This window comes from Epinephelus moara, chromosome 9, assembly GCF_006386435.1.
Source record: "Epinephelus moara isolate mb chromosome 9, YSFRI_EMoa_1.0, whole genome shotgun sequence".
Lineage (NCBI taxonomy): Eukaryota > Metazoa > Chordata > Actinopteri > Perciformes > Serranidae > Epinephelus > Epinephelus moara.
Window position 1 is genome coordinate 1,187,552 of NC_065514.1, and position 22,856 is coordinate 1,210,407.

General features: G+C 38.2%; 4 protein-coding genes across 6 annotated transcripts in view; 2 read left to right on the top strand and 2 right to left on the bottom strand.

Annotated features, from left to right (window-relative positions):
- The window catches only part of cops4 (COP9 constitutive photomorphogenic homolog subunit 4 (Arabidopsis)), a 520,559-nt gene that overhangs the window by 429,564 nt on the left and 68,139 nt on the right, over positions 1-22,856 (top strand). The gene's annotated exons all lie outside the window — the stretch shown is intronic.
- LOC126395768 (heterogeneous nuclear ribonucleoprotein D0-like) lies at positions 98-7,315 on the bottom strand. Of its 3 annotated transcripts, XR_007570488.1 has the most exons (9): positions 6,830-7,315; positions 5,351-5,519; positions 4,284-4,445; positions 4,025-4,156; positions 3,822-3,921; positions 2,027-2,182; positions 1,841-1,932; positions 1,389-1,490; positions 98-603 (listed from the first exon to the last, which is right to left on the bottom strand). XR_007570488.1 is itself a non-coding variant. In XM_050053481.1 (8 exons), exons 1-7 carry the CDS (start codon positions 6,994-6,996, stop codon positions 1,865-1,867), a joined length of 954 nt encoding a protein of 317 aa, XP_049909438.1. In that variant the 5' UTR covers positions 6,997-7,315; the 3' UTR covers positions 98-603; positions 1,845-1,864. The 3 variants fall into 3 exon arrangements, 2 of the variants coding, with proteins under 2 accessions (XP_049909438.1, XP_049909436.1); XM_050053481.1 differs by lacking the exon at positions 1,389-1,490 and having other exon boundaries at positions 1,845-1,932; XM_050053479.1 differs by lacking the exon at positions 1,389-1,490 and having other exon boundaries at positions 6,830-7,314.
- enoph1 (enolase-phosphatase 1) lies at positions 9,104-16,422 on the top strand. The gene is made up of 6 exons (XM_050053482.1): positions 9,104-9,452; positions 10,868-10,969; positions 11,994-12,196; positions 13,439-13,571; positions 13,667-13,790; positions 15,499-16,422. Exons 1-6 carry the CDS (start codon positions 9,369-9,371, stop codon positions 15,636-15,638), a joined length of 786 nt encoding a protein of 261 aa, XP_049909439.1. The 5' UTR covers positions 9,104-9,368; the 3' UTR covers positions 15,639-16,422.
- Positions 17,330-22,856, bottom strand: part of tmem150c (transmembrane protein 150C) — an 11,372-nt gene continuing 5,845 nt past the window's right edge. The window contains exons 3-8 of the mRNA XM_050053485.1: positions 21,805-21,858; positions 21,680-21,715; positions 21,522-21,589; positions 21,313-21,440; positions 21,064-21,241; positions 17,330-18,714 (exon numbers count right to left, since the gene is read on the bottom strand). Coding sequence (XP_049909442.1) covers positions 18,539-18,714; positions 21,064-21,241; positions 21,313-21,440; positions 21,522-21,589; positions 21,680-21,715; positions 21,805-21,858 — 640 coding nt within the window. The 3' untranslated portion in view covers positions 17,330-18,538. The remainder of the gene's footprint in view (positions 18,715-21,063; positions 21,242-21,312; positions 21,441-21,521; positions 21,590-21,679; positions 21,716-21,804; positions 21,859-22,856) is intronic.

The following is a 22,856-nucleotide window of genomic DNA, read 5'->3' on the forward strand; positions in this document are numbered from 1 at the left end:
TGCAAATTGTCATAAACTTGGCTGAAATACTTCTTTGAACACTCCAACAGTCATGAACACGTACTTGTAATATTTCACAAAGGATCACAAATCCAAATGAGCATTTATTATTTTTATTTTGTCGCATTTCATGTCCAATTAACTGTATATACTGTGTGTTTATGACTGTCATTACTCTGTAATAACATATGTAATATATGACTGATGACTATGATAAAGAGGATAAACTGCAACAACGCATTTCAGGCATTCTTCACTACCACAAAACTGGATATATGTGTGATCTGTTGCAACCAAGCTAATATTTCAGTTATGAAATAACTGAAGCAAATCCACAAATAGCATTTGAGAACATTAAATACAAAAACAAGGAGGGATGAGGAACGCAAGCTGCTCAAACTCTGCAGCAATCTAAATAAATGCAAAACACCAAAACGTTTTTAAGATACAACAAATACTCTGGTAAATATGGGAGGAACTGTTCTGTAGGTCAAAGTGCTCTTCGTTTTGTTTTAACAATCAGCTTAGTGATCTTTGCTGGGAACCATCATCTGTCTGGCCAACGCTCCACCAGCTCACTGCCGCCTGTCATCACTCTGACACCTATGGGAAACAAACAAAAACAAATCAGCTATAGATGAATAAAAAACTGTCATATCACAAAATTAACAGGAATCCCCCGTGTTTATAATGTCCAATGTTTTAAAAACATAAGAAAAAACAAACTGAGAACAATTATTTTAACACTTTTACAGTTAAAAAACAAACAGTTAGTCCATAAGCTAGAAATCCTGAGGTGCAATAAATCGAAGACGTCAAAATACTAAATGAAAGAAACCTTCGATTGGTCAAAAAATACACATTAAAGAAAGCATTACATGCTGGAAACGTCTTGTTTTACAAAAGGTTATTAAAAGGGAAAATTTGTTACAGGAAAATTAACAAAAGAGGAGTCTTTTCCATCGCTGTGAGTAACACAAAACAGAGCAATACATTTACACAAAGTAAAAGCACTTTATGCCCCCAACACAGTCTCGTCCAAATACGAACCAGGTTTTAGCTCATGGACTACTGCCTACAAGAGCTAAATAAAGAAACAAGCATTTTAGATAAGATTAGCAATGCATATAAATTAACAATAGGAACTGGAAAGTCCAGAGAAAGCTGTACGTATCCTTTGAAAAGCAAATAGTTATTTTTTCATATTTATAATCATTACTTGTGGGGGAGTAAGGGCCTGGAAAAAATGACAATTACATGTGTATATTTTAAGTTTTACATTACAAACAGTTGCAAAGAAATTAAAATGGAAAGAAAGATGACAAAGCTGGACGTGTCCCATATTGTTTAGTTTAGAAATGCTGATACAGGATGTTGTAAGACCATACCAAATGGCAGCATTCGAGAGCGTATGCTTCTCGTACCCGGTCCGCATTGAGCGGGCCCTGAGAGTATCTGGGAGTCAGCTCATGGCCTGCAAGGAAGCTCCGCTGGCAGGTACAAACAAGGTATGTCAGAGTTAGGAGACAACATACTTCCTTTTCTGTTTCCTTGCACATCCTTAACTTTGGCATCCATTTACTGTAGTAGCAGTACTTTACCTGTTAACTTTACAGTTAAAAAAAAAAAAAAAAGAAGGTGCAAAAGAGGCAGCAGAAGGCCGGCTGTTAAAATAATCGCCACAGAGTGTAGCCTCTATGTTACCACTACTGTAAAGCACTTGAGGGTGCTGAGAAAAAGAAATTTACAAGAGGAAATTATACATAATGTTACCAAACAGCAAATTAAATATAACTACTTTAAAGTTTTAAGTAAGAGGTGTATTTCTGTCTTTACATACCTACTTGAAGATGAGTTTCCTCCGTTAATACGGCTTGTAACTGTTGGTGTGACCACCACGCCGTGGCGACTTGCCATATCCACCAGATTGATCTACGAGCGTGGTACAAAATCTGATTACAGTCATTTTTATCATTTCAAAAGGGTTTAGAGAAAAAATGGAATAATGAGATTTGGGTCAACTCACTGTTGTAGTCACCGTATCCGTAATAGTTGTTGTACCCGGGGTAGTCATAGCCACCATATCCCCCATAGCCTTGATTACTGTAACCATAATTGCCATAATTCCCATAGCCTTGATTCCAGTAGTTGCCATAACCCTGGTTCCAATTTTGATTGGGACCTGCAATTAAACAGGGTTTTAATCAAATCACTGCAGTTCTTGTCGCACGACCTCACAGCAGTTAAAACTTATTTTTTCAGCCTCAAAACCATGTGCTTATTGCTGGTTGGTCGGTCGGTAGGTAGATCTTTGTCATTGCACGAGTACAACGAAATTGGGTGGCGACCCTTTCCAATGCAAAGAGCCAAATAAAAAGCATGAGAACAAAAGATGAATACATTATGACTATAAAAAGGAAGTAAAAAAACATATAACGCAAAACATTGCACATTACGCCCACAGGTGATACGATCATATTGCACAGGAGATCACAGTGTGTTCAAGTGTTCATATTGAGTGCAGTAATGACTCTGGGATAAAAACTGGTTTTCAAAATACTCAGATCAGGTCTCTTTCATTCATTATTACGCCTCATTTCCAGTCGCGTATGTGACTGGTGTCTGTAGATCTGTAAATATACGGATGATGCCTCTAGGGATGTGTGCGATTAGACGTCTCAACGATTAGACTGGAGTTTTAAAACAGCGCGGTGGGAAATTAGAGAGATGTCCTCTCATAAACCAGCGCGTTTTGGCAACACTTTGATCTAGAAAATGAATTCAGCAGCATTTTATCTTTATGGAGACGTTATATTATTTGTTAACTTTAAGTGAGTTGTTGTGAGATAATGTGCAGGTTTACATTCATACTGCACAGAGCCAAATGCCTCTCATTTCAGCTGGAATTTAATTATTATTTAGTTGTTTTATTAACTCTAAAGTGAGTTACTATCATTTCTGTCAGATAGTCTGCAGGGTTCAATGTGCCCCACATTTCAGAGGCAGTTTATTTATTTTAGATGTTATTTTAGTGGTTGAAGATTGTGATTAAAGGCTTCAAAGGGCTCTTAATGCACACAATATGTTTTGGGGCAATGTTTCAAACACTTAATAAGTTGTGCTAAATTTTGACTGTTTTCTGAGTGTTTTCCTTTTTAGACTAGTCGACTAGTCTTAATTAAAGTTTTCGTTAGTCGACAGGGAAATTAGTCGCCAGGAACATCCCTAGATGCCTCTAGTGTCCAACATAAGAAGGTGCATATCTTTACGGAGGGATGAAAACCTGATAGAAACTACCTGTAGTTTTGAGGTTCTACCTTCTTCTTGAGGTAGGGAGCATGTTCAAAAGCTTCTGAGGTGGTCACATTCAAATTGCAATAGGTGCAAGTAAACAAAAAAACCAGACTGTGCAATCTTACGTATTTTAAAGTAACAAATGAGCACTATTGTTACAGGCTATATGCATTATGCTGACATGCTCTACGGAAACCAATTATGTGACCTACAGTTTTGCTCTAACATCCACATTTTTTCACAAATTCAAAGGAAAAAATAAGCAGACTGAAAATCAAAGGAATAGAAATAAAAAATATCTTGAGCAGACTATTTTAAGACCCCTTATATCCCCACTTATCTGTCGGCAAGAAAGTGAATAAGCTTATGTCACAAAATGTTGAACTACTCCTTTAAAGAAATGACTGCAATTTAGTCAAGTTGGTCGTCACTATATTTTCTTATTCCAAATAACTTACTGTTTAGTAAGGATTTAAATGGTGCATTATTTCCACTTTACTTTTAATACAAACATTCTCAGCACTCACCACCGCCTCTTCCTCGAGACCTGGTGGAGTATCCACCTCTGCCTCCCCAGTACTGCTGCTGCTGGTACTGCTCCTTGGACATTGCCACTTTTATTTCACACTAAAGACACACCAATTAAGTTGATTTATTCCCACAGACACATCATGTATTAGGTATATAAGTCATAATAATATGTGACAGAAAAAGAAAAAACAGCGTGTACCTTGCTTAGTCCGATATTGTGGTACTTCTTCTCCATGATGGCCTTCACTGGCTCCTCCTCTTTGAACGTGATGAAGCAGAAGCCTCTCCTTTTGTTTGTTTTGTTCTCCATGGGAAGTTCAATGGACTCCACCTGTTCACATCATCAACAAATGTAGAAAACACTGATTATTTATCATGCATGTACACTGGAGAGAAATTCATAAAATGGATAAATGTGATCCCAAAAAGCCACAGCACCAACTCAAAGCCAATCTCACCTCTCCAAAGGCACCAAAGTACTCTCTGACTTTCTCCTCAGGAGTGTCTGGAGAGAGACCGCCGACAAAGATCTTCTTTACAGGCTCCTTGCTCTTCATGGCTTTGGCTTTTTTGGGGTCAATGACCTTTCCGTTGAGTTTATGCTCCTTCTGTGTGGCGACCTTCAAAGCAAAATAATCGATCGACAATAGGGTCAGACAAATAATCTTTTAAGTGTTAATCCACAACTGAGCCCAAATGCAATGGATGTTTATTTGTTGTTAGCCAAAGAATCAGAGTGGATTACCTTTTTTTTTTAGTTTATTGTAGAGCTTTAACTATTTTCATTATCAATGAATCTGCTAGTTAATTTTGTCAGTTCATTAATTAATTGTTTTATTTTATTAGCTGCCTGGAAATGCAAAAAAGTTTACAACTCAGGTTCATAAATCTCAAGGTGACATATTAAAATAGTAAAAATTGTCCAAAACTCAAAGATATTTGGTTTACAATGATCTATAAGAGAGACAAGCAGCAAATGATCCCATTTGAGAAACTGGTAACAGCTGATAACTGGCTTTTTTTTGTCTGCTGATTTAGCCCCAGTTTATGCCTCTCGTGTTGCTACTGCACTAAAGTCCAAGAGCTAAGCATCCAATTTGCTTTAAAATACGCAAAACTGGCACAGATTCTTAAAATACAGCAGTAATGCAATATCAAAGGTCCAGTGTGTAGGATTTATGGGGATATGTTGGCAGAAATGGAATAAAATAAGAATATTTTCTCTAGTGTATAATCACCTCAAAATAAGAATCGTGTTTTGTTACCTTTGAATGAGACGTTTATATACATGGCTCATTCTAACGAAAACACAACAATTCTTATCTTCAGATGGTTGTAAACTAATTAAACCATAGTTAGGAATATTATATGCCATCGCTGCCAATAAATACCCATAAATCCTACACACTGGACCTTTAAATCCCTATGAAAATCTTTATTTTGCATGATACGTCAGTATTGTGCATGTGGCTTTATATGTACTCTGATTAAAATGTAAACACTGCTCATGGGAGGAGGACAGTACCTTGTCAACACTTTCCGGTTCTTTGAAGAGCACAAAGCCAAAGCCCCTTGAACGGCCAGTCATGGGGTCCAGTTTTAATGTGCAGTCTACAACCTCACCATACTTGGAGAAATAATCCTTCAGGTCCTTCTTAGTGGTGTCCCAGCTGAGCCCTCCTACAAACATCTTCCTGTTGACAAAACAGCAAGAGGACACCATAACTCATAATGCAGATAAGGACACATGTACGTGCTTAACTGTAAGGTCAGTGTAGTGTACCCGTACCCCTCAAATATAACCTGTAAGGTCAGTGTAATGTACCCGTACCCCTCAAATATAACCTGTAAGGTCAGTGTAGTGTACCTGTACCCCTCAAGTATAACCTGTAAGGTCAGTGTAGTGTACCTGTACCCCTCAAGTATAACCTGTAAGGTCAGTGTAGTGTACCTGTACCCCTCAAGTATAACCTGTAAGGTCAGTGTAGTGTACCTGTACCCCTCAAGTATAACCTGTAAGGTCAGTGTAGTGTACCTGTACCCCTCAAGTATAACCTGTAAGGTCAGTGTAGTGTACCTGTACCCCTCAAGTATAACCTGTAAGGTCAGTGTAGTGTACCTGTACCCCTCAAGTATAACCTGTAAGGTCAGTGTAGTGTACCTGTACCCCTCAAGTATAACCTGTAAGGTCAGTGTAGTGTACCTGTACCCCTCAAGTATAACCTGTAAGGTCAGTGTAGTGTACCTGTACCCCTCAAGTATAACCTGTAAGGTCAGTGTAGTGTACCTGTACCCCTCAAGTATAACCTGTAAGGTCAGTGTAGTGTACCTGTACCCCTCAAGTATAACCTGTAAGGTCAGTGTAGTGTACCTGTACCCCTCAAGTATAACCTGTAAGGTCAGTGTAGTGTACCTGTACCCCTCAAGTATAACCTGTAAGGTCAGTGTAGTGTACCTGTACCCCTCAAGTATAACCTGTAAGGTCAGTGTAGTGTACCTGTACCCCTCAAGTATAACCTGTAAGGTCAGTGTAGTGTACCTGTACCCCTCAAGTATAACCTGTAAGGTCAGTGTAGTGTACCTGTACCCCTCAAGTATAACCTGTAAGGTCAGTGTAGTGTACCTGTACCCCTCAAGTATAACCTGTAAGGTCAGTGTAGTGTACCTGTACCCCTCAAGTATAACCTGTAAGGTCAGTGTAGTGTACCTGTACCCCTCAAGTATAACCTGTAAGGTCAGTGTGGTGTACCCGAACCCCTATACAAACTGTAAGGTCAGTGTAATGTACCCGTACCCCTCAAGTATAACCTGTAAGGTCAGTGTAGTGTACCCGTACCCCTCAAATATAACCTGTAAGGTCAGTGTAGTGTACCCGTACCCCTCAAGTATAATCTGTAAGGTCAGTGTAGTGTACCCGTACCCCTCAAATATAACCTGTAAGGTCAGTGTAATGTACCTGTACCCCTCAAGTATAACCTGTAAGGTCAGTGTAGTGTACCCGTACCCCTCATCCTCCTCGTTTTTACTGGCGTCGATCCTCGACCCCTCGGCCTCGCCCCCCATCGGGCCAGAGTCCCCGGCCGCAGACATCGGGTCATCACTGTTTGCCTCTCCATCTTCTTCCATCCTCATCATGGTCGCGTCATCGCTGAATTCATAATCGTCCGCCATTGTTTTGGCTTTTGGAAGTTGTTGCTAAACTCAAGCTACGTCAGAATTTCCTGCAGAAGCTAAGCTGTCAGCTAACGCTAGCTAGCTAGTATATTTGGTACCTTTACCTGTAACTCTTTGCGGTAATTAGAGCGAGCTATCTAATTAGTTAAAGTAAATTAAATTATAAAGTGCGTTTGAATTTCAGCAAACTGGGTTTCAGAGAGGCACAAATTTCTTTCAGGTGCTACAATGTGACAGGTGATTTGTGTGCGACGTTTTGTTTTCATCACAGCCTCTCTCCTTCTGCGACTGCGTCTTCTTCGTGTGGCGTAATTGGCGGGTCGCAAACAGCTTTCAGATGCAGTACCGCCACCCAGCGGCGGAGTGTGGAATAATTATCTACACTAAAGCCATGACAATACAAAAAATAAAATAAAATAAAATTGAAATAAATCAATTAAACAAAAAGGAAACTTATTATCATTATCATTATTATTATTATTATCAGTAGTAGTAGTAGTAGTAGTGGTAGTGTTTATCTGAATAATAATAATACATTTCTGTTTATTAGTCTTGGTCCATTTTTAACCACAGGCTATCACTCTGATGAACAGTTATGATCAGTCATATGCTGTCAGTAACGCTGTAACACCAAACATCTTATGTACTTCCCTGTCCCTATAAATTATAGAGGCTATTTTTATAGATTATACACACTGTTTTTAAACATGTAAATATTAACACTGTCAGTATGAATATTAAAACACTGTAGCACTGCCAAATCCAAGTACCTCATTTAGAATAGTATCATGGGGTTACAGCCAAATATATCCAAATATATTATTTTTCTGTAAAAAGCTTTTATGAAAAAAACCCCCCAAAACATTCATAATGTTGCTTTGCATCATTTTTTGTATGTTATGTATGTTAGTATGTTATTTCCATGGCCTGGAGAGTTCAGTTAATATCTGTGAACATGAACTACACAATACTCAATTAGAGGGTCAACCCAAAAATTCCATGCGACCTGGGACCCTTTGATACTTTATTTTGAAAGACTTAAGGCTATATATGGAGCTCTTAATATGCCAGAGTGTAGTTGTAAGAGTTGTAGATAATGAGCCTGTATAATAGGATATCCACAGATTTAATTTATTTTTATTCCTAAATACATAGCCTATTTGTATTTTGTTGTCTGTGCAGTGTGACGTATTTTTTTTGTGTTTGTCTGTTTATTTTACTCCTTGTTTTGGTATTATAATCTGTGAAATGTTTCTTGTACGTTATCTTATAAAGGCAGTATGGGTGGGGATAAAAATTAAAATGTCCTTTTTCTTTGTCAGTTGCTGGTATGCCCTTTTTCTTCCATAAAATATGTTAAATAAAATAAACAACACTCTTTCAAAGCCAGAAACCAGAGAGATGAGTGTCAAACTTGTGATGTTGTAGCATAAAAGGTCTGTAGCTGTTCCATACACAGTGTGAATGGAAGACAGATTTTTATGGCCCCACAGCATATTTGTTTTCTTTTTTATATCCAAAATTACCTTTTTTCTATTGCAGTTCTCAGTTGTGTAACAGAAAATGTACCCATATATATAACTAGAACATTCCCCTCAGTACTCTCACTGTCAGCTAGGCTATAACATCTTTCACAGTCCGCTGTCTGTGGAGCAGCTCCACATTTTATACCCTATGACATCACAAATTTGAGTTTTAGCACTTTAGTTTTTGGATTTTGGAGAGAGCAGTGATTTTTATGCAAGTCTTTGGACTGTCTTAGATGAAAGGAATTACATGTATGAATTTTTTAAATGGGTGAAGTTCCCCTTTAAGTGACAGGTTTATGGTTCCCAACATGAAATACAACATACCCACTGAAAGATTCATATTTTTTATTGCATTATTATTATTATTATAATTATTATTATTATTATTATTATTATTATTATTATTATTATTTTTACTATAATAATTATCATTATTATTATTTTATTTTGCTCTATAAAACATACTTTATTAACACATGAATGCTCTCAGTAATGCTGAAGCGGTTAGTAATGAGCAGCTTCCGGTCTGATTCTTCTTCGCGTCTAGTCTTTCCGGCAGACTCCCGCTCAGCAGCGCCCCCTCTGCGCAGTGGCCTGAACTGACAACTGTGTGACAACATGTGTGCTCACTGCTCCCTCAGTCAGTGTTAGCTGCGAGCTGATGGCAGAGCACAGTCAGTGACCAACAGCTAACCAGGTGCTACATCCCTCAACGCTTTGGATAACCTTTGACCTGCTTCACCTGTCCCGGGGTCAGTTAGTCGGAGAACCAGCGAGGAGCGCGAGCTTTAACACTGTGGCGGTGCTGCTAATTATAAGCTAACGTCAGCTAACTCAAAAATGGCCACTGTTTCAATTCCTGCTAGGACCAGTGCACTCTTGCTGGATATCGAAGGAACAACAACACCCATCACATTTGTAAAGGTGAGTTATATTACACAGATGTGCTTTTAATGCATATTTATTTAATAACATTTAATTTAATCATGTAGCGCTCAGCAACCGCTCATGCTAACAGATGACTGTCAGCAGTAGCAGCCCAGCTAAACCAGCTTAGCTTAACGGTGTTGGACCATTGTGGACTCACAGCTGTCAAACCTCTATTAAACTCAACTTGTCCTTCTCTGATTGTATACTTTATTCATTTTCTCTTTTTATTTGCTTCACACAAGTGCCTCGTTTAATATTTGATGAGTTCAGCTAGCTAATTGTCATAATATTGAGTCACTGCCTGATAATAACAGACCATATGCTACTTTCATTTCACATCGGCGTGTATGGAGATTAAATTGTCTCAATATTATTTGTATTAACAGTTAGACAATCCGTGTGTTAATGTGTGATCTGTACATTTAAAACTACTTCCACAACTACAGAAAATGTGTAAACGTATAAAACAATTTTACAAATACAAAACAAATTGCAAATCTGATTAAAACAGACCATATGCTCATTTTATATCAGAGTTGTATGGAGATTAATTTGTCTCAGTATTTGTGTGAACAGTTCGTCAACCTGTGTGTAATGTGTAATCTCTAAATGTAAAACAACTTCCACAAATACAAAAAAATTGTAAACTCACAAAACTGTTTTGCAAATATAAAACTAATCTCCAAATACACAAATAAATTAAAACAATTAAACAAAAAGATTCTGTGTGTAAAATGCAAATGACAAATAAAAAATTAATTTACAAAAAATCAATTGTAAATGTCTGGAAGATATTCACAAATGATTTCCATTCTTTGTAATTAATTAAAATATATTCTCAGATATTTTTTATTTGTGGAATCTGTATTTACAGACCTGTTGTAAATTTGCAAAAAAAAGCTTTTTGAGTTCACAATTTTATTTTTGTATTTGTGGAAGGGTTTTTTACGTTTAAAAATTTACAGATTAACACAGCTTTTAAATAAGAGTCAGTATCACAATTATAATTACAACTGTGCATTTCTGATTTTTATGAGAGCTCCAACTCTTTATTTTAATAATATGGAAGCACCTCAAATACAAACATGGACAACTCAGGTTAGCCAAAATCTGACGTGCATTGTTAAGTAATTAAACCAAAATTTAATGGAGATAATTCTATAAAAAAATTTTTATCTTTGTAATCATAATGCTACAGCTCTTAGAAGTCATCAGATGACGTCACTCTAACCAGATGTTCATTCATTCCATATAGCATGAAAGCAGTATAACATAAGTATGAATACATAAGAAAGTAATGAGTGTTCAACCTTGAGATTTTTAAATAAATATGATCCAGTATATTTGTGTCTGATATTTTTTTTTCCTCTCTGCTAACACGCCTAATGACTCCACTCTGTGTTTTCCAGGATATCTTATTTCCGTACATCAGGGAGCATCTTGAGGAGTACCTGTCCAATCACTGGGAGGAAGACGAGTGCAAACAAGATGTTCATCTTCTAAAGAAACAGGTAACGGAGTCACAAGCCTTGTTAGATTTAATCACATTTAAGAACAAATCTCTTCCTTCCAACAGTCCAACAATATCTTATTATATCAGCTATCAGGAAGGGAAACTTTGGCCCTTGATGTTCCTGTCAGTGTTTAAGAGCTGCAACTATTGATCAGTTTTTAGTGGAGGGAATCACCAGAGGCCCCATGATACAATGTTATTGTAATTTTAATCGTTTTGGGATATGCTGGGGATTGCAGTAACACATATTGTGATTTATTTACCTATTTTTAACTGCTGATTATGACCTCAAAGGAAAATTTCATCATCTGTTTTATCTAATAAGATAAAGTTCACTTTTTATTACAGTAAAATGTATCTGAGAAAGCTGTTGATTTTATTTTTCTAACAGACTTCCAAGAGTTTAATTTGCATTTGCAATCCTAGTAATTTATCGTATCGATGCAATATTGCCACGCAAAATTATGCCGGATCGATTTTAGTCCCTCACCCCATTAGTTTTATTGTCGATTAACCTGTCAGTCATTTTATTGAAGGACCATTTAATCATTTAGTCCATGAAATGTCAGAAATATGCCCATCATAGTTTCCTAAGATTCAAGTTGACATATTGATATTGGTTATTTTGTCCGACCAGCAGTCCAAAACACAAATATATTTGTTTTAGTATCATAAGATGAAGAAAACCAACAAATATTTACATTTGAGAAAGGTGAATATTTGTATTTCCACTTGAAAAAAAGAATAAATTGATTATTGAAGTAGTTGCAGATTAATTTTCTGTCGACCAACGACTTGTTTCAGTATTGTTACGTTGTTTAATTGCTTTTGATTTGCACAGATGATGGATTTGAATGATACATCTCAGCACTACAAAAGAGCCGGACTTATTTTCTCAATTAAATAAACTTGATACAACAACAAAGCAAAAAAGCATGTTGTGTTCCAGATACCCAAAGATCTGATTTGATGCTCCCTCAATAAAAAATAAAATAAATAAAAAAACCTGACTGTCGCTGCAGATTGAAGAGGACATGAGACAGAACCGGTCGGGCCCCGTCCACGCCGTGGACCAGACGGTTCACACGGACGAGGAGAAGGCCATTAGGGAAGTGGTGGATAATGTGCTGTGGCAGATGGCTGCAGACAGGAAGTCGACAGCACTCAAACAGCTCCAGGGTCACATGTGGAGGTCAGCGTATGCTTCTGGGAGAATCAAAGGCGAGTAAGTACACTGACCATTTTCCTCACTTCAAAATTCAGACCTGTGTGCAGATGCTGACTCAGACTTCAGTGATGACGTGGCACGGTTTCCAGAAACAGAACTTGAATACTGTTTGTACCTAAACACTTATCGACCAGACAGAAAATTAATCAGCATTTATTCTGTTTTTATGTGTTCCAGTTTGTCAAAATTTACTGCTTTTATTTTCTTATGTGACAGTAAACATTTACAGTTTTGGACTCTAAGCCCGACAGAACATGTAGTTTTAAGACGTCACCTTGTTCTATAATTACAATTTTTGGGCATCCTATGGACCACACGATGAATTCATGAATGAAATAAAGACAATTACATTCATCGATACTGAAAACAATTTTAGTTTGCAGCCTTTTAGGCAATAAGTAAAAATAAAATACTTTAATGATGTAATTCTAATAAATTTGGGGTCATGGGGCGTCGGTGGCTTAGTGGTAGAGCAGGCGCCCCATGTACAAGGCTNTTTTAGGCAATAAGTAAAAATAAAATACTTTAATGATGTAATTCTAATAAATTTGGGGTCATGGGGCGTCGGTGGCTTAGTGGTAGAGCAGGCGCCCCATGTACAAGGCTGTTGCCAGCGGCCCGGGTTTGACTCCAGCCTGTGGCCCTTTGCTGCATGTCATCCCCTCTCTCTCTCTCTCCCCCTTTCACACTTGTCTGTCCTGTCCATTAAAGGTAAAATGCCCCAAAAAATATCTTAAAAAAAAAAAACTTAAAAAAATTTGGGGTCACAGCCCCACGTAAACAATAATTTAAATAAAACCTTTATTATTCCTGAGCGGGGAAACTTAGTTGTCGCAGCAGCACAGAGAAAGAAATGAACACAAAAAGCCTGGAAAGTAACAGAAATAAATAAGTGTTTATAACTAAAATAAGAATTAAGAAAATGCAAACTATACAAAAGCAACTGTGTAATAATAATAATAATATTTGTACTTAATGTTTTTATTTGATCATTAATAGTTATTTTATGTGTAATGTTCTCGTTTGTCACAAGACAAAACTAGACTGATGTGTCAATATTTAAAGTATTATAATTATATATTAATCGGTGTTTAAATATATCATAATTTCTTTGCAATCCATTCTGAGATCCTGAAAATAGAAAACATCGTGATTGTGGGACCTGAAAACTGCATCAACGAGCTTTATGAACGTAAAGAAATAATATTTATCTTCTGATCTTGGTTTGCTTGTTAACAGGGTCTACCAGGATGTAATCCCATCCATCAAGAGATGGAGAGAACAGGGACTCAAAGTGTTCATTTACTCCTCTGGAAGTGTGGAGGCACAGAAACTGCTGTTTGGATACTCTGTGGAAGGAGATGTTTTAGATGTGAGTCCAGTCGCCGCTCTCATTGTACGTTGTGTTTTTCTATTAGTTTAAAGCAACTGTAAACTAATAAGACATTCTTTTAATATTGATTCTAGTTATTAGACGGTCACTTTGACACCAGTATAGGAGCTAAAGTGGACAGCAAAAGCTACGAGAGGATTGCTGAGAGGATCGGCTGTCAACCGGAGGAAATCACATTCCTGACCGACGTCACTCGAGGTAAATATGTTAGCAGTAATGTGTTTAAGGCCGTCTTGTATTAGACACACTGAAATAAAACAAAGGATGTGCTCCTTCTATAATATAATATAATTTAATGGGCTGATCTGAAATCAGGTTTTTATGATTGAGGACTTGTATTATGTGTCATCATATTTCCATGAGCCTCAGCTGTTCTTTGTGTTCGCTGTTAGCAGTATCATGTAGCATTTAGCTCAAAGCAAACCTCCCAAAGCTGCTCGTCTCCTTAAAGGTGCCCTGTGGAGTTTTTATGTAAACAAATGTAAACAAACAAAATTTCTGTTTACATGTTTACATTCAGTGTTCAGTCAGCAAAACTTGTGTGTCTCCCTGAGGTCAGGCAAACATGGTGAATGCACTTCCTCCCTGCAAAGCTGCTTTTTCTAACAGTTTAAAACCTGTGTTGTTTACAGACTGTTTACAGACTGAGGCTACATCCACACAAATACAAATTTGTTTTAAAATGAATATGTTTTGCTATGTTTACACCCAGCGTCCACACCTAAAACTGAGGCTTTTGTAACTGCTGCTGATCCTGTTCAAGTTTAAAAAATCTTGGGATTGCATTTTAGGTTTTTGTTTTATTTTATTTTTTTAAATGATGATGCAGATGCGCACAAACACTCACTGATTGGGTCTTATCAGTCACAACACGTCCCTGATTTGTCACAGTCTATCAGGTGACACATCAGACTGACTACCAGAGCTTAATTCAACACGGATAACAAATTACAGGTGTTGCTGACCTTGTTGTTGCCATTGTTGTTCTCCTTCTGTAGTATTTCTGCAAAAACAATCTGCTTCCTGTTTACACCGGTGTACATGGATGGTCATGTGATATGTATTTACAGGCCTTAGTATGGATGGAGATACTTTCTGAAACGATGCTCAAACGCTTGTGTAGACGGAGACTTGAAAACAGTGTTTTAAAATGAAAATGTATCAGCGTGGACGTAGTCTTACAGTCTTCTTTGTTCCAGCCCTTGTTGGCGCAACAGGGAACATACACATGCCGCAATTTTTTCGCCCTCAGATTCATTGTTTTCAATCTAGACGCGCACTGAAATGCCAGAGTGACACCAGAGTGGCATGCACGTGTTCCCAAGTGCCTGTTTTTCAGGGTGGAACAGCTGCACCCTAAGATAAGCTAAGTTCAGCTCTTGGAACGCAGCAGCGTGCACCGCATATCATGTGGCAAAGACAAACCAATCACAGCTGACCGATATCTTTCCCTTTCTCTCTAAATATCAGTCTGTGGTAGATATGGAGAAGAAGTTGATCATTATAGTGCAGAGCTGCTCGAGCTTTACATCTGTCTCACAGACACAGAAATAGCGCCTGGAAGTAGATCAGCTCTGCACTCAGGTTTTCAGGTAAATAGGCTACGATACAGAGCTTGTTCAGCACCATACAACCTCTTAAAGCTGGCACAGAAAAAGCACAAGAGTAGCACCCAGCGCCTGACCTCTCGTTTCCCAGGCTGTTAACGATGCAGCATGTGTACGGTCCCTTAGCGCCACCTGTTGATCAGTGGAACAGTGTGAAACCATGTGCATTAAAACAACAAAAAATAAAGTGAAAGTTTGATGGGAACAGCATGCCAAAAATAAATCTCAATGCATTTCACTTTGCTTTGAGGCTGTGTTAATGTGGCTTCATATATTCACTCATACATTTGTCGTTGCAGAGGCTAAAGCAGCTGAAGAAGCCGGGGTGAACGTGGTGGTGGTGGTCAGGCCTGGAAACATGGAGCTGACGGATGACGAGAGGGCCCACTACAGCCTCGTCACATCCTTTAGCCAACTTGAACTGACGGGACGTGCTTAACGCAGAGCGTGGAGGACGGCGGGGAGAACTTCTGATTTCATACTGACCTGTTCCTTCTCTTCTTTGCCCTCCCAGCCCCCCCTCACCTCCCTCCTTTTTACAACTCTTAATGTTTTTGTTTGTTCCACGTTGACAGTTCAAGAGGTGTAGGAGATGCTGCTGGGGCTGCAGTCGGCCACCAGAGGGCCACTGAGGTCCCAGCCTGTAAGCAGTCGGTCTGTCAGGATGCCTTCACGTGTATGGAATCAGATTTACGGAGCGCTACACGATCATCACTCTCACTGGACCATTTGATCGACCAGGAACAGAAAAGCTGTAGATAAAACAGAAGCAACAAGCCTGAAGGAAACTCCACACGTGACCTGTGAAGTTACTTTTTACCTTTTAGAGGAACCGAATCTCCAATGCTAAAACTTTCCAACTGTATGTGTCGTATTCGTAAACATGTTCCATCCATGTGCCGTTTCCTCCCTCTACACGTACACGCGTGACGCAGAAGTTTTATCCAGTGGTTGAACCGTTTAACGTTGTAATGTTTTAGAAAGTAGACCTACAGTATAGTGGTGCTGCTGACAGGAAGTTCTCATTTCAAACTTTGTCTTAAGTAGTCCCCCTCAACAGGTGAATGGTGTCTATTTAAATGTGCCATCCTCGTAGCGTTGGTGTTGGAAAGTTACCCTAGGAATTGCCAAATTGATTATTTATGTGTGTGAAACATAATTGGTATTATTCAGGAAATGATCATCTAAAAACTGCTTCCAATAAATGCCTTGTCTCACACTGACGTCTGTCTTCTCCCTCAGTACAATGTTCATGTTTGACTGTCTAAAAATACTTTCTGTTCCTGTATTAAAGCTTCAGACTGTAAATCTAAAACAGTGAGAGGGTCCAAATTATCCCTCGTGGTGTTGAGCCTCACAGATACTAGTGTAGGGTTTATGTGTCAAACCTTTTAAGGAAAACTTTGACATTTTGAGAGAGCCGTATTTGCTGTCTTGCCAAGAGTTAGATCAGGAGTCAGCAACCTTTACAAAATCCATCTGGAGACGCAAAACACATTTGAGCCTCATGGCAACACTGCGTATTGAGTCTAAATTAGCCTATCGACATTAAAAATAGGTCTAAATGAGCATTCAAAAGTGTGTTTTACCACAAGATGGCTCCTCTGCAGTGGGCTATTTATGATTATTTGGTACTTTAGCTTTGCAGCGCTGGCGGTAAAAGCAAACAAATCCGTCCACTCTTTATTAAATTCTATATTTCCCAAATTGTCTATCTCTTCCCTTTAAAGGCCTTCACACGCCAGGGGTGCTTTTTTGTGCAATAAATTTGCATGTCAGTATATTTTTGTCAAACTATTTTTGGACGAGTGTTCTCACACAGATGAGCAAATATCATGCAGCAAAAAGCTGTCATTTTTCTTCCAAACAAGGTCGGTTTCTCTGAGCTTTCATGCTGCAAATAAAGGCATCAACTTATCACAGTGTGCAAAAAGGAAACCACGTCACAATTTCACAACAATGGTGCCCCTGCTGCAGCTGTCACACATTGCAACTGTCATCAGCATTGCTGCCGTTATGAATAGATGTGATGCGAGCAAGCGTTTTTTTGTGTCATTTATTCGTCACTACCCTGGTGTGTAGAGACCTTAAAATTCAGGAGTTTCTTTAAAGAATTTCCACTGGAAATAAAGGCTTTCTGTTTTATTTCGTAACACAAAGGTCGAGATAAAAGTACAATGACTACTTGATGCTGTCAGAGAAACACTGAATCTGTTAAAGCCTAAACATGACGGACATCTAAAAGCACCGCACTCAGCCTTAAAGGTCCAGTGTGCAGGATTTAGAGGGATATATATGCAGACATGGAAAACAAAAAGTACGTTTTCTTTAGTTTATAATCACCTGAAAATAAGAATCATTGTGTTTTTGTTAGCTTAGAATGATCCAGTTACATCTACACAGGGAGCAGGACCTTGTTTATGGAGATCACCATGTTGCACCACCATGTTTCTACAGTAGCCCAGAACGGACAAACCAAACACTTGGTGCTTCTCAAAGAAAAGGAAGGATCGACCGAAGTTCAAGGAAGCTACGTCATTGAATCCCGTTAATGTCAAGGATCCTTTGAATTCTATTGAGGGCAGAGTCCTTCCTTCAGAGGATCTTCAAGGGTGCATGTGTGTATCCTCAGCAGGCATGAAGTACCCACAATTCTTTGCTCGTGATTTGCCAGAATTGAAGGCAAGGCCTCCTCAGTGACGCACACCTGGGCCTTTGCTAGCCTGTTCCAATGTGAGGAGTGATGCCCAGCCTCTGTAGGACCCGACCTGGAAGGACCCGTCCTACAAAGGAAGCATCTTTGACTTTGAGAAGCGCTGCCTGGCTCTAGATAGGACATTTGTGTTTTCGCCAGCGGAGTTAGCAGCCGATCTGCGACGAGCAGTGTAGATATGGAAGGTAACAAATGGAACTGTTTTATTTTTACTGGTTTAAATCCCCTGTCTATTTGTTTGGAGAGGAAGAGACCCAATCTGCAATACTCACCACTAGACGCCACTTAATCCCCCTAAATCTGACACACTGTTCCTTAAATAATACAGTATTAAATGCACAGTTTAATGACCCCCAGAAGCAGGACTAACTGTTCCCCGCTTTCAAGTCTTTACGCTCAGCAACAGCTGGATTCAGCTTCATCTTTCCAAAATCAGTGTTCAAGTTACTCTGAATAATCCACCATACAATCACTCTAGATAGTTTTCACCCTCAATACTAAAAGATGCAAAAATCAGAGGACTAAAAAGGCAATTTTTTAAATATATTTTTACTGATACTGATCTCACATAGTCCTCCAAAAAAGTCTAACGTCCCTACAGCTGGTCCGGCTGGTACCGGGATGCTTCAGAGAGTGTCTAACTGGCTCACCGGACGCCTGGAGCCGTCTGTGCACGTGATTTCAAAGTGGCTGTGACGAAACTCGATGGCGAAGGTGCCGAGGAAGGCGAGGAAGAGCATGACCAGCGCCCACTGGCTCTGAGCTGCCGGCATGTAGAGGCGCAGACCCAACAGGGAGAAGTCTGCAGCAGAAGAGTTAAGGATGCAAGTGAGGGATAAGAGTGTTTGGACACAGAACATGGCAACCTGTCAACTCATGCTCTGCTGTCACAACCTGCATGTGGTTTAATAGAAATACATTTTTATAAATTGTAGGATTTGCAGTTTGCTAAAGATAAATAGTTTTGTAGTTTCACTGTAGAATACTTAAGTATGTAATCCCATTGAAGTCAATATTATTTTTTAAACTATTTGTTTTAAGTCTGTTGCTTCTTTCTTGAATGTGAAGTTTTAATGCTGTATGTTAAAACCTTGCTGTTGAGTTTTTAGTCTGTTTGTCTTTAATGTAAAACTTTTTATGCTCCTGTCTTGGTCAGGACTTCTTTGTAAAAGAGATTTTGAATCTGGGAATATTCCTGGTAAAATAAAGGCTAAATGAAAAAATAGAAAATGGAGGAAATAAAAGTCCCCCTGAAAAAAAAGTCCTCACTTTTAAAAAATCTATTTATTTATTGAACTATTGGACTAATTTATATAATTGTTTACATTTATATTTAGCTTTATTGTCTTGTTTATTTATTTCAGGATTTATAGAGTCAGAAATTAACCAGCTAAATTAACTTGGTTAAAGTATACAATAATAATTGCACAAAAAAGAGCCAGCGGCCTGTTAGCTTAACTTAGCTTAGCATGAAGACTGGAAACAGCTGAAAACAGCTAGCCTGCCTCTCTTATAAAGTAATAAAATCCACCTCTTAGGATCACTCATTAACACAATTCATCTCATTTGTTTAATCTGTACAGAAACTGTAAAACAATTGATTTTGTACAGAGCCAGCCTGGCTGCTTTTCTGTTTACAGTCTTAGTAAAGTAAGACTATAAACACAAGCTAACTGTTAAGCTAACCATCAAGCTAACTGTTAAGCTAACCATCAAGCTAACTGTTAAGCTAACCATTAAGCTAACCAGTTGCTAAGTGTAGCTTCATATTTTATGGTACAGGCATGAGAGTGGTTTCTTTAAGAGTACAGAAAACTATTGAACTCTTCCCTTCTATAAATATATGTTATATATATTATATTTACAGCTTAAAAGATTTATTTTTTTTTTTAATAAAAATGTCAAACATTTAACAACTCCAGGATTTGCTGCCTTAAATATTTTTCGGGTTTTTGATAGTTGGTCAGATCAAACAATTTATCAAAGATCTTGGATTTTAACTGGAGAAAATCTATTTTTTTTAATTAAAGGATCAACTGCACGCTTCTTTGCCACCTGGCAACTCTTTTAAACTTTGTAGTAAATATGTAAGCTGAAAAATTGTAATGAAACATGTAATACTCTCCTTCTTATGTCACACAATTAAATTGTCGTCCGTTTTTTAATTAATTTTTTTTATTTATTGATTTTATTATTTTATTTCATTTATTTTAAATCTCTCTATATTTGTATACTCTTTTTATTTCTTTTTTATATTTATGGATATATATATTTTTTTTAATTCTTTTTAATTAATTTATTTATTTTTTGTTTTTGTCTTTTATTTTCTTTCGCTGGCCTGGCTTTCTCTGTTTGTCTCCGGTTGGTGGGTGGGTGGGGTTGATTACTGTCATTGTTAGTTCTATGTTTGTTTGTAGATGCTTTGTGCATCTTATTGAATTATCAATAAAAATACCTTCTTTAAAAAAAGATCTTGGACTTTGTGAAATTGTAATGGATTTTTTAATTAATTAATTTATTTTTTTCTTTTTTTTCTTTTACCAATTTCTGATATAAATAAACCAAACCAACCCAGTCTCACTCCAAAGTCGTCGAAAGCCGGTGCTTGGGAAGTGACTTGCGGCGTCAGACACTGAAAAAAAAGCCGTCCTTTAATGTCGACATGGCAAGACAAGAACGAAAGCTAAGGCATCAAAAGTCAGAGTTGGGCGGTTAGGAGTGGTGGTGGATAGGTCCAGCAAACACTGACTTTCACCCAGAAAAGCGGTTTTCAAGTCCTGTAAGATCCTAATGCCAAATCCTGTTCTTTTTTCCTAAACCCAACCATGTGCGCTAGTTGTTTGAGGGGGAAAAAAACAACGTAAATTTGCGGTGTTGTACTGACGTAGTGCTTTTATTTTGAAAGATACTTCATGTAAATGTTAAATATCCTGTGAAAACAGAAGTGTATTTTGAAAGAAGACAATGCATGTAACAGGCTGACGTTGACACGGTGTCCCAGAATGTCAACAACGTATGTGGACATGGAAAGTCCATGACCAATACCAAACAACTAAAATGATCATCAGTAAAATGTACCAGAAAACTCCACAGGGCCCCTTTAAATTCACAATGTTCCTTCCTCTGTGAAGCTGGTATGAGTGAAGGATACAGAGTACCACGCAGACGGTGATGAACCCAGACAACAGGAAGCGGACGATGGCAACCTTCTTCCCCTCATTGTGTAGATTAACTCTCAGAGTGATGTAAGACTGCACCCAGCAGAACGCAGCTCCCAGTCCAAAGGTCACGAACGTGCCAAAGTTATGGATCATCTCCTCGGTGAACACCTGAAACCAACATCAATCAGTTAACTCTGATCAGCTGCTGAACACGTGCGTCTGTCAGTAGTGCACGTTACCTGGAAGTTTCCTATGAGCGTCATCCCAAAGCAGGCGACACAGAACACCACCAGACAGCCGACGTTCAGCCACTGTTTGTCCATCTTGTTTTTCACCTGGAGGTATCTGAGGACGGCCAAAATGAACCCTGCAACACAGAGGAAGATTAATAAACTGTAATTTGACGTGTGGCACAAACCTGTGTGAACGTGATCAACACGGCTCGCACCTACGAACGCAGACAAGTTCATGACCTCGCTGAAGATGCAGCTGGCTGGTGGGAAGTTCCCCGCGATGCTGAAAGAGAAAACATTTGTGTTTGCAGCTCTGGAATGAATCATGTTATATCTATGCTTTTATTGTGAAAAGGAAATGATGGGTGTGTACCTGATGAAGGGGGGATACTGGGATCCATTTCCTCTCCTAAAATCAATTAAAAGTAACTTTAATCCAAAGATAAAGGAGATAAAAAGAGTCATTGTTTGATGTAGTTAATATTGTTTAATTCTTACTTGTATTTAGCACCCAGGGGAACAATCCTCCCTTCACTGAGAGCCACAAAGTACCTGATAAATGCATCAAACACAGGAGAAAATAACGTAATATTAGAGATGAACAGAGTTATAATACACTGTAGTGTCACCTGGTACAGGTGTGTGTGTGAGACAGACATACACAGATTATCAAAATGGATCCCTGGACACAGGCGTGTAACAAGCCCCCTCATCCCCTCTACACTGGAACAACATGACACGTCTTTTTGAGTCTCTTTAAAGATGTTTTTGTATCTTTGCAGTTATTTTAAGTAGTTGTTTTGCCTCTTCGTAGTGTTCTGGTAGTCTCCTTGTAATCTTTTAGGTGTCTTGGTGGTTGTTTTGTGTGTCTTTATAGACATTTTTGTGTCTTTGTAGTTGTACTGTGAAGTCATTTTGCGTCTTTGCAGTCTTCTGAGCCTTGTGGAAGTATTTTTGTAATCCGTGAGGTGTCTTTGTTGTTTTTTGTCTCTGTCATTTTACATCTTTTTAAAAATCATTTTCATCTATTTATTGTCATTTGTGTATCTCTAGGTACTTTTGTACATCTCTTATAATCATTTCTGTGTCTTTGAAGTTATTGTGTGTTGTTTTACCTCCTCTTGTCGTCTTTTAAGTCTCTGTGTAATCATTTGCTTCTTCATTTTTGTGTCTTTGTGTCTGAGTAGTTTTTTAACCTCCTCTTATAGTCTTTTGAGTCTTGTGGTATAGCCTCCTTGTAATCTTTTAGGTGTCTTTGTGGGGGGGTTTGTGTCTCTTTATTGTAGTTGAAGTTGTTTTGTGTGTTATTGTAGTGATTTTGTGTCTCTACAGTCGTTTTGAGTCTCACCTTTGTAGTTGTTTCCATCTTTTTGTAGTAGTTTTGTGTCTTTGAAGTTGTTTTGTGTCTTAGTAATCATTTTACCTCTTTGTCCTTGTAGTCTTTTGAGTCTCGTGGTAGACTTTTTGTAATTGTGTCTCCTTGTTGTTTTGTGTCTCCTTGTTGTTGTTGTTTTGTGTCTCCTTGTTGTTGTTGTTTTGTGTCTCCTTGT

Excerpts from the sequence above, each read along its gene's own strand:
- LOC126395768 (XM_050053481.1), bottom strand. The coding sequence starts at position 6,996 with ATGGCGGACGATTATGAATTCAGCGATGACGCGACCATGATGAGGATG. Across the intron at positions 4,157-4,283 it reads ACTTTGGTGCCTTTGGAGAG|GTGGAGTCCATTGAACTTCC; the intron begins GTGAGATTGGCT and ends TGATGTGAACAG. Across the intron at positions 1,933-2,026 it reads CGGATACGGTGACTACAACA|ATCAATCTGGTGGATATGGC; the intron begins GTGAGTTGACCC and ends CCACGCTCGTAG.
- enoph1 (XM_050053482.1), top strand. The coding sequence starts at position 9,369 with ATGGCCACTGTTTCAATTCCTGCTAGGACCAGTGCACTCTTGCTGGAT. Across the intron at positions 10,970-11,993 it reads TTCATCTTCTAAAGAAACAG|ATTGAAGAGGACATGAGACA; the intron begins GTAACGGAGTCA and ends CTGTCGCTGCAG. Across the intron at positions 13,572-13,666 it reads TGGAAGGAGATGTTTTAGAT|TTATTAGACGGTCACTTTGA; the intron begins GTGAGTCCAGTC and ends TATTGATTCTAG.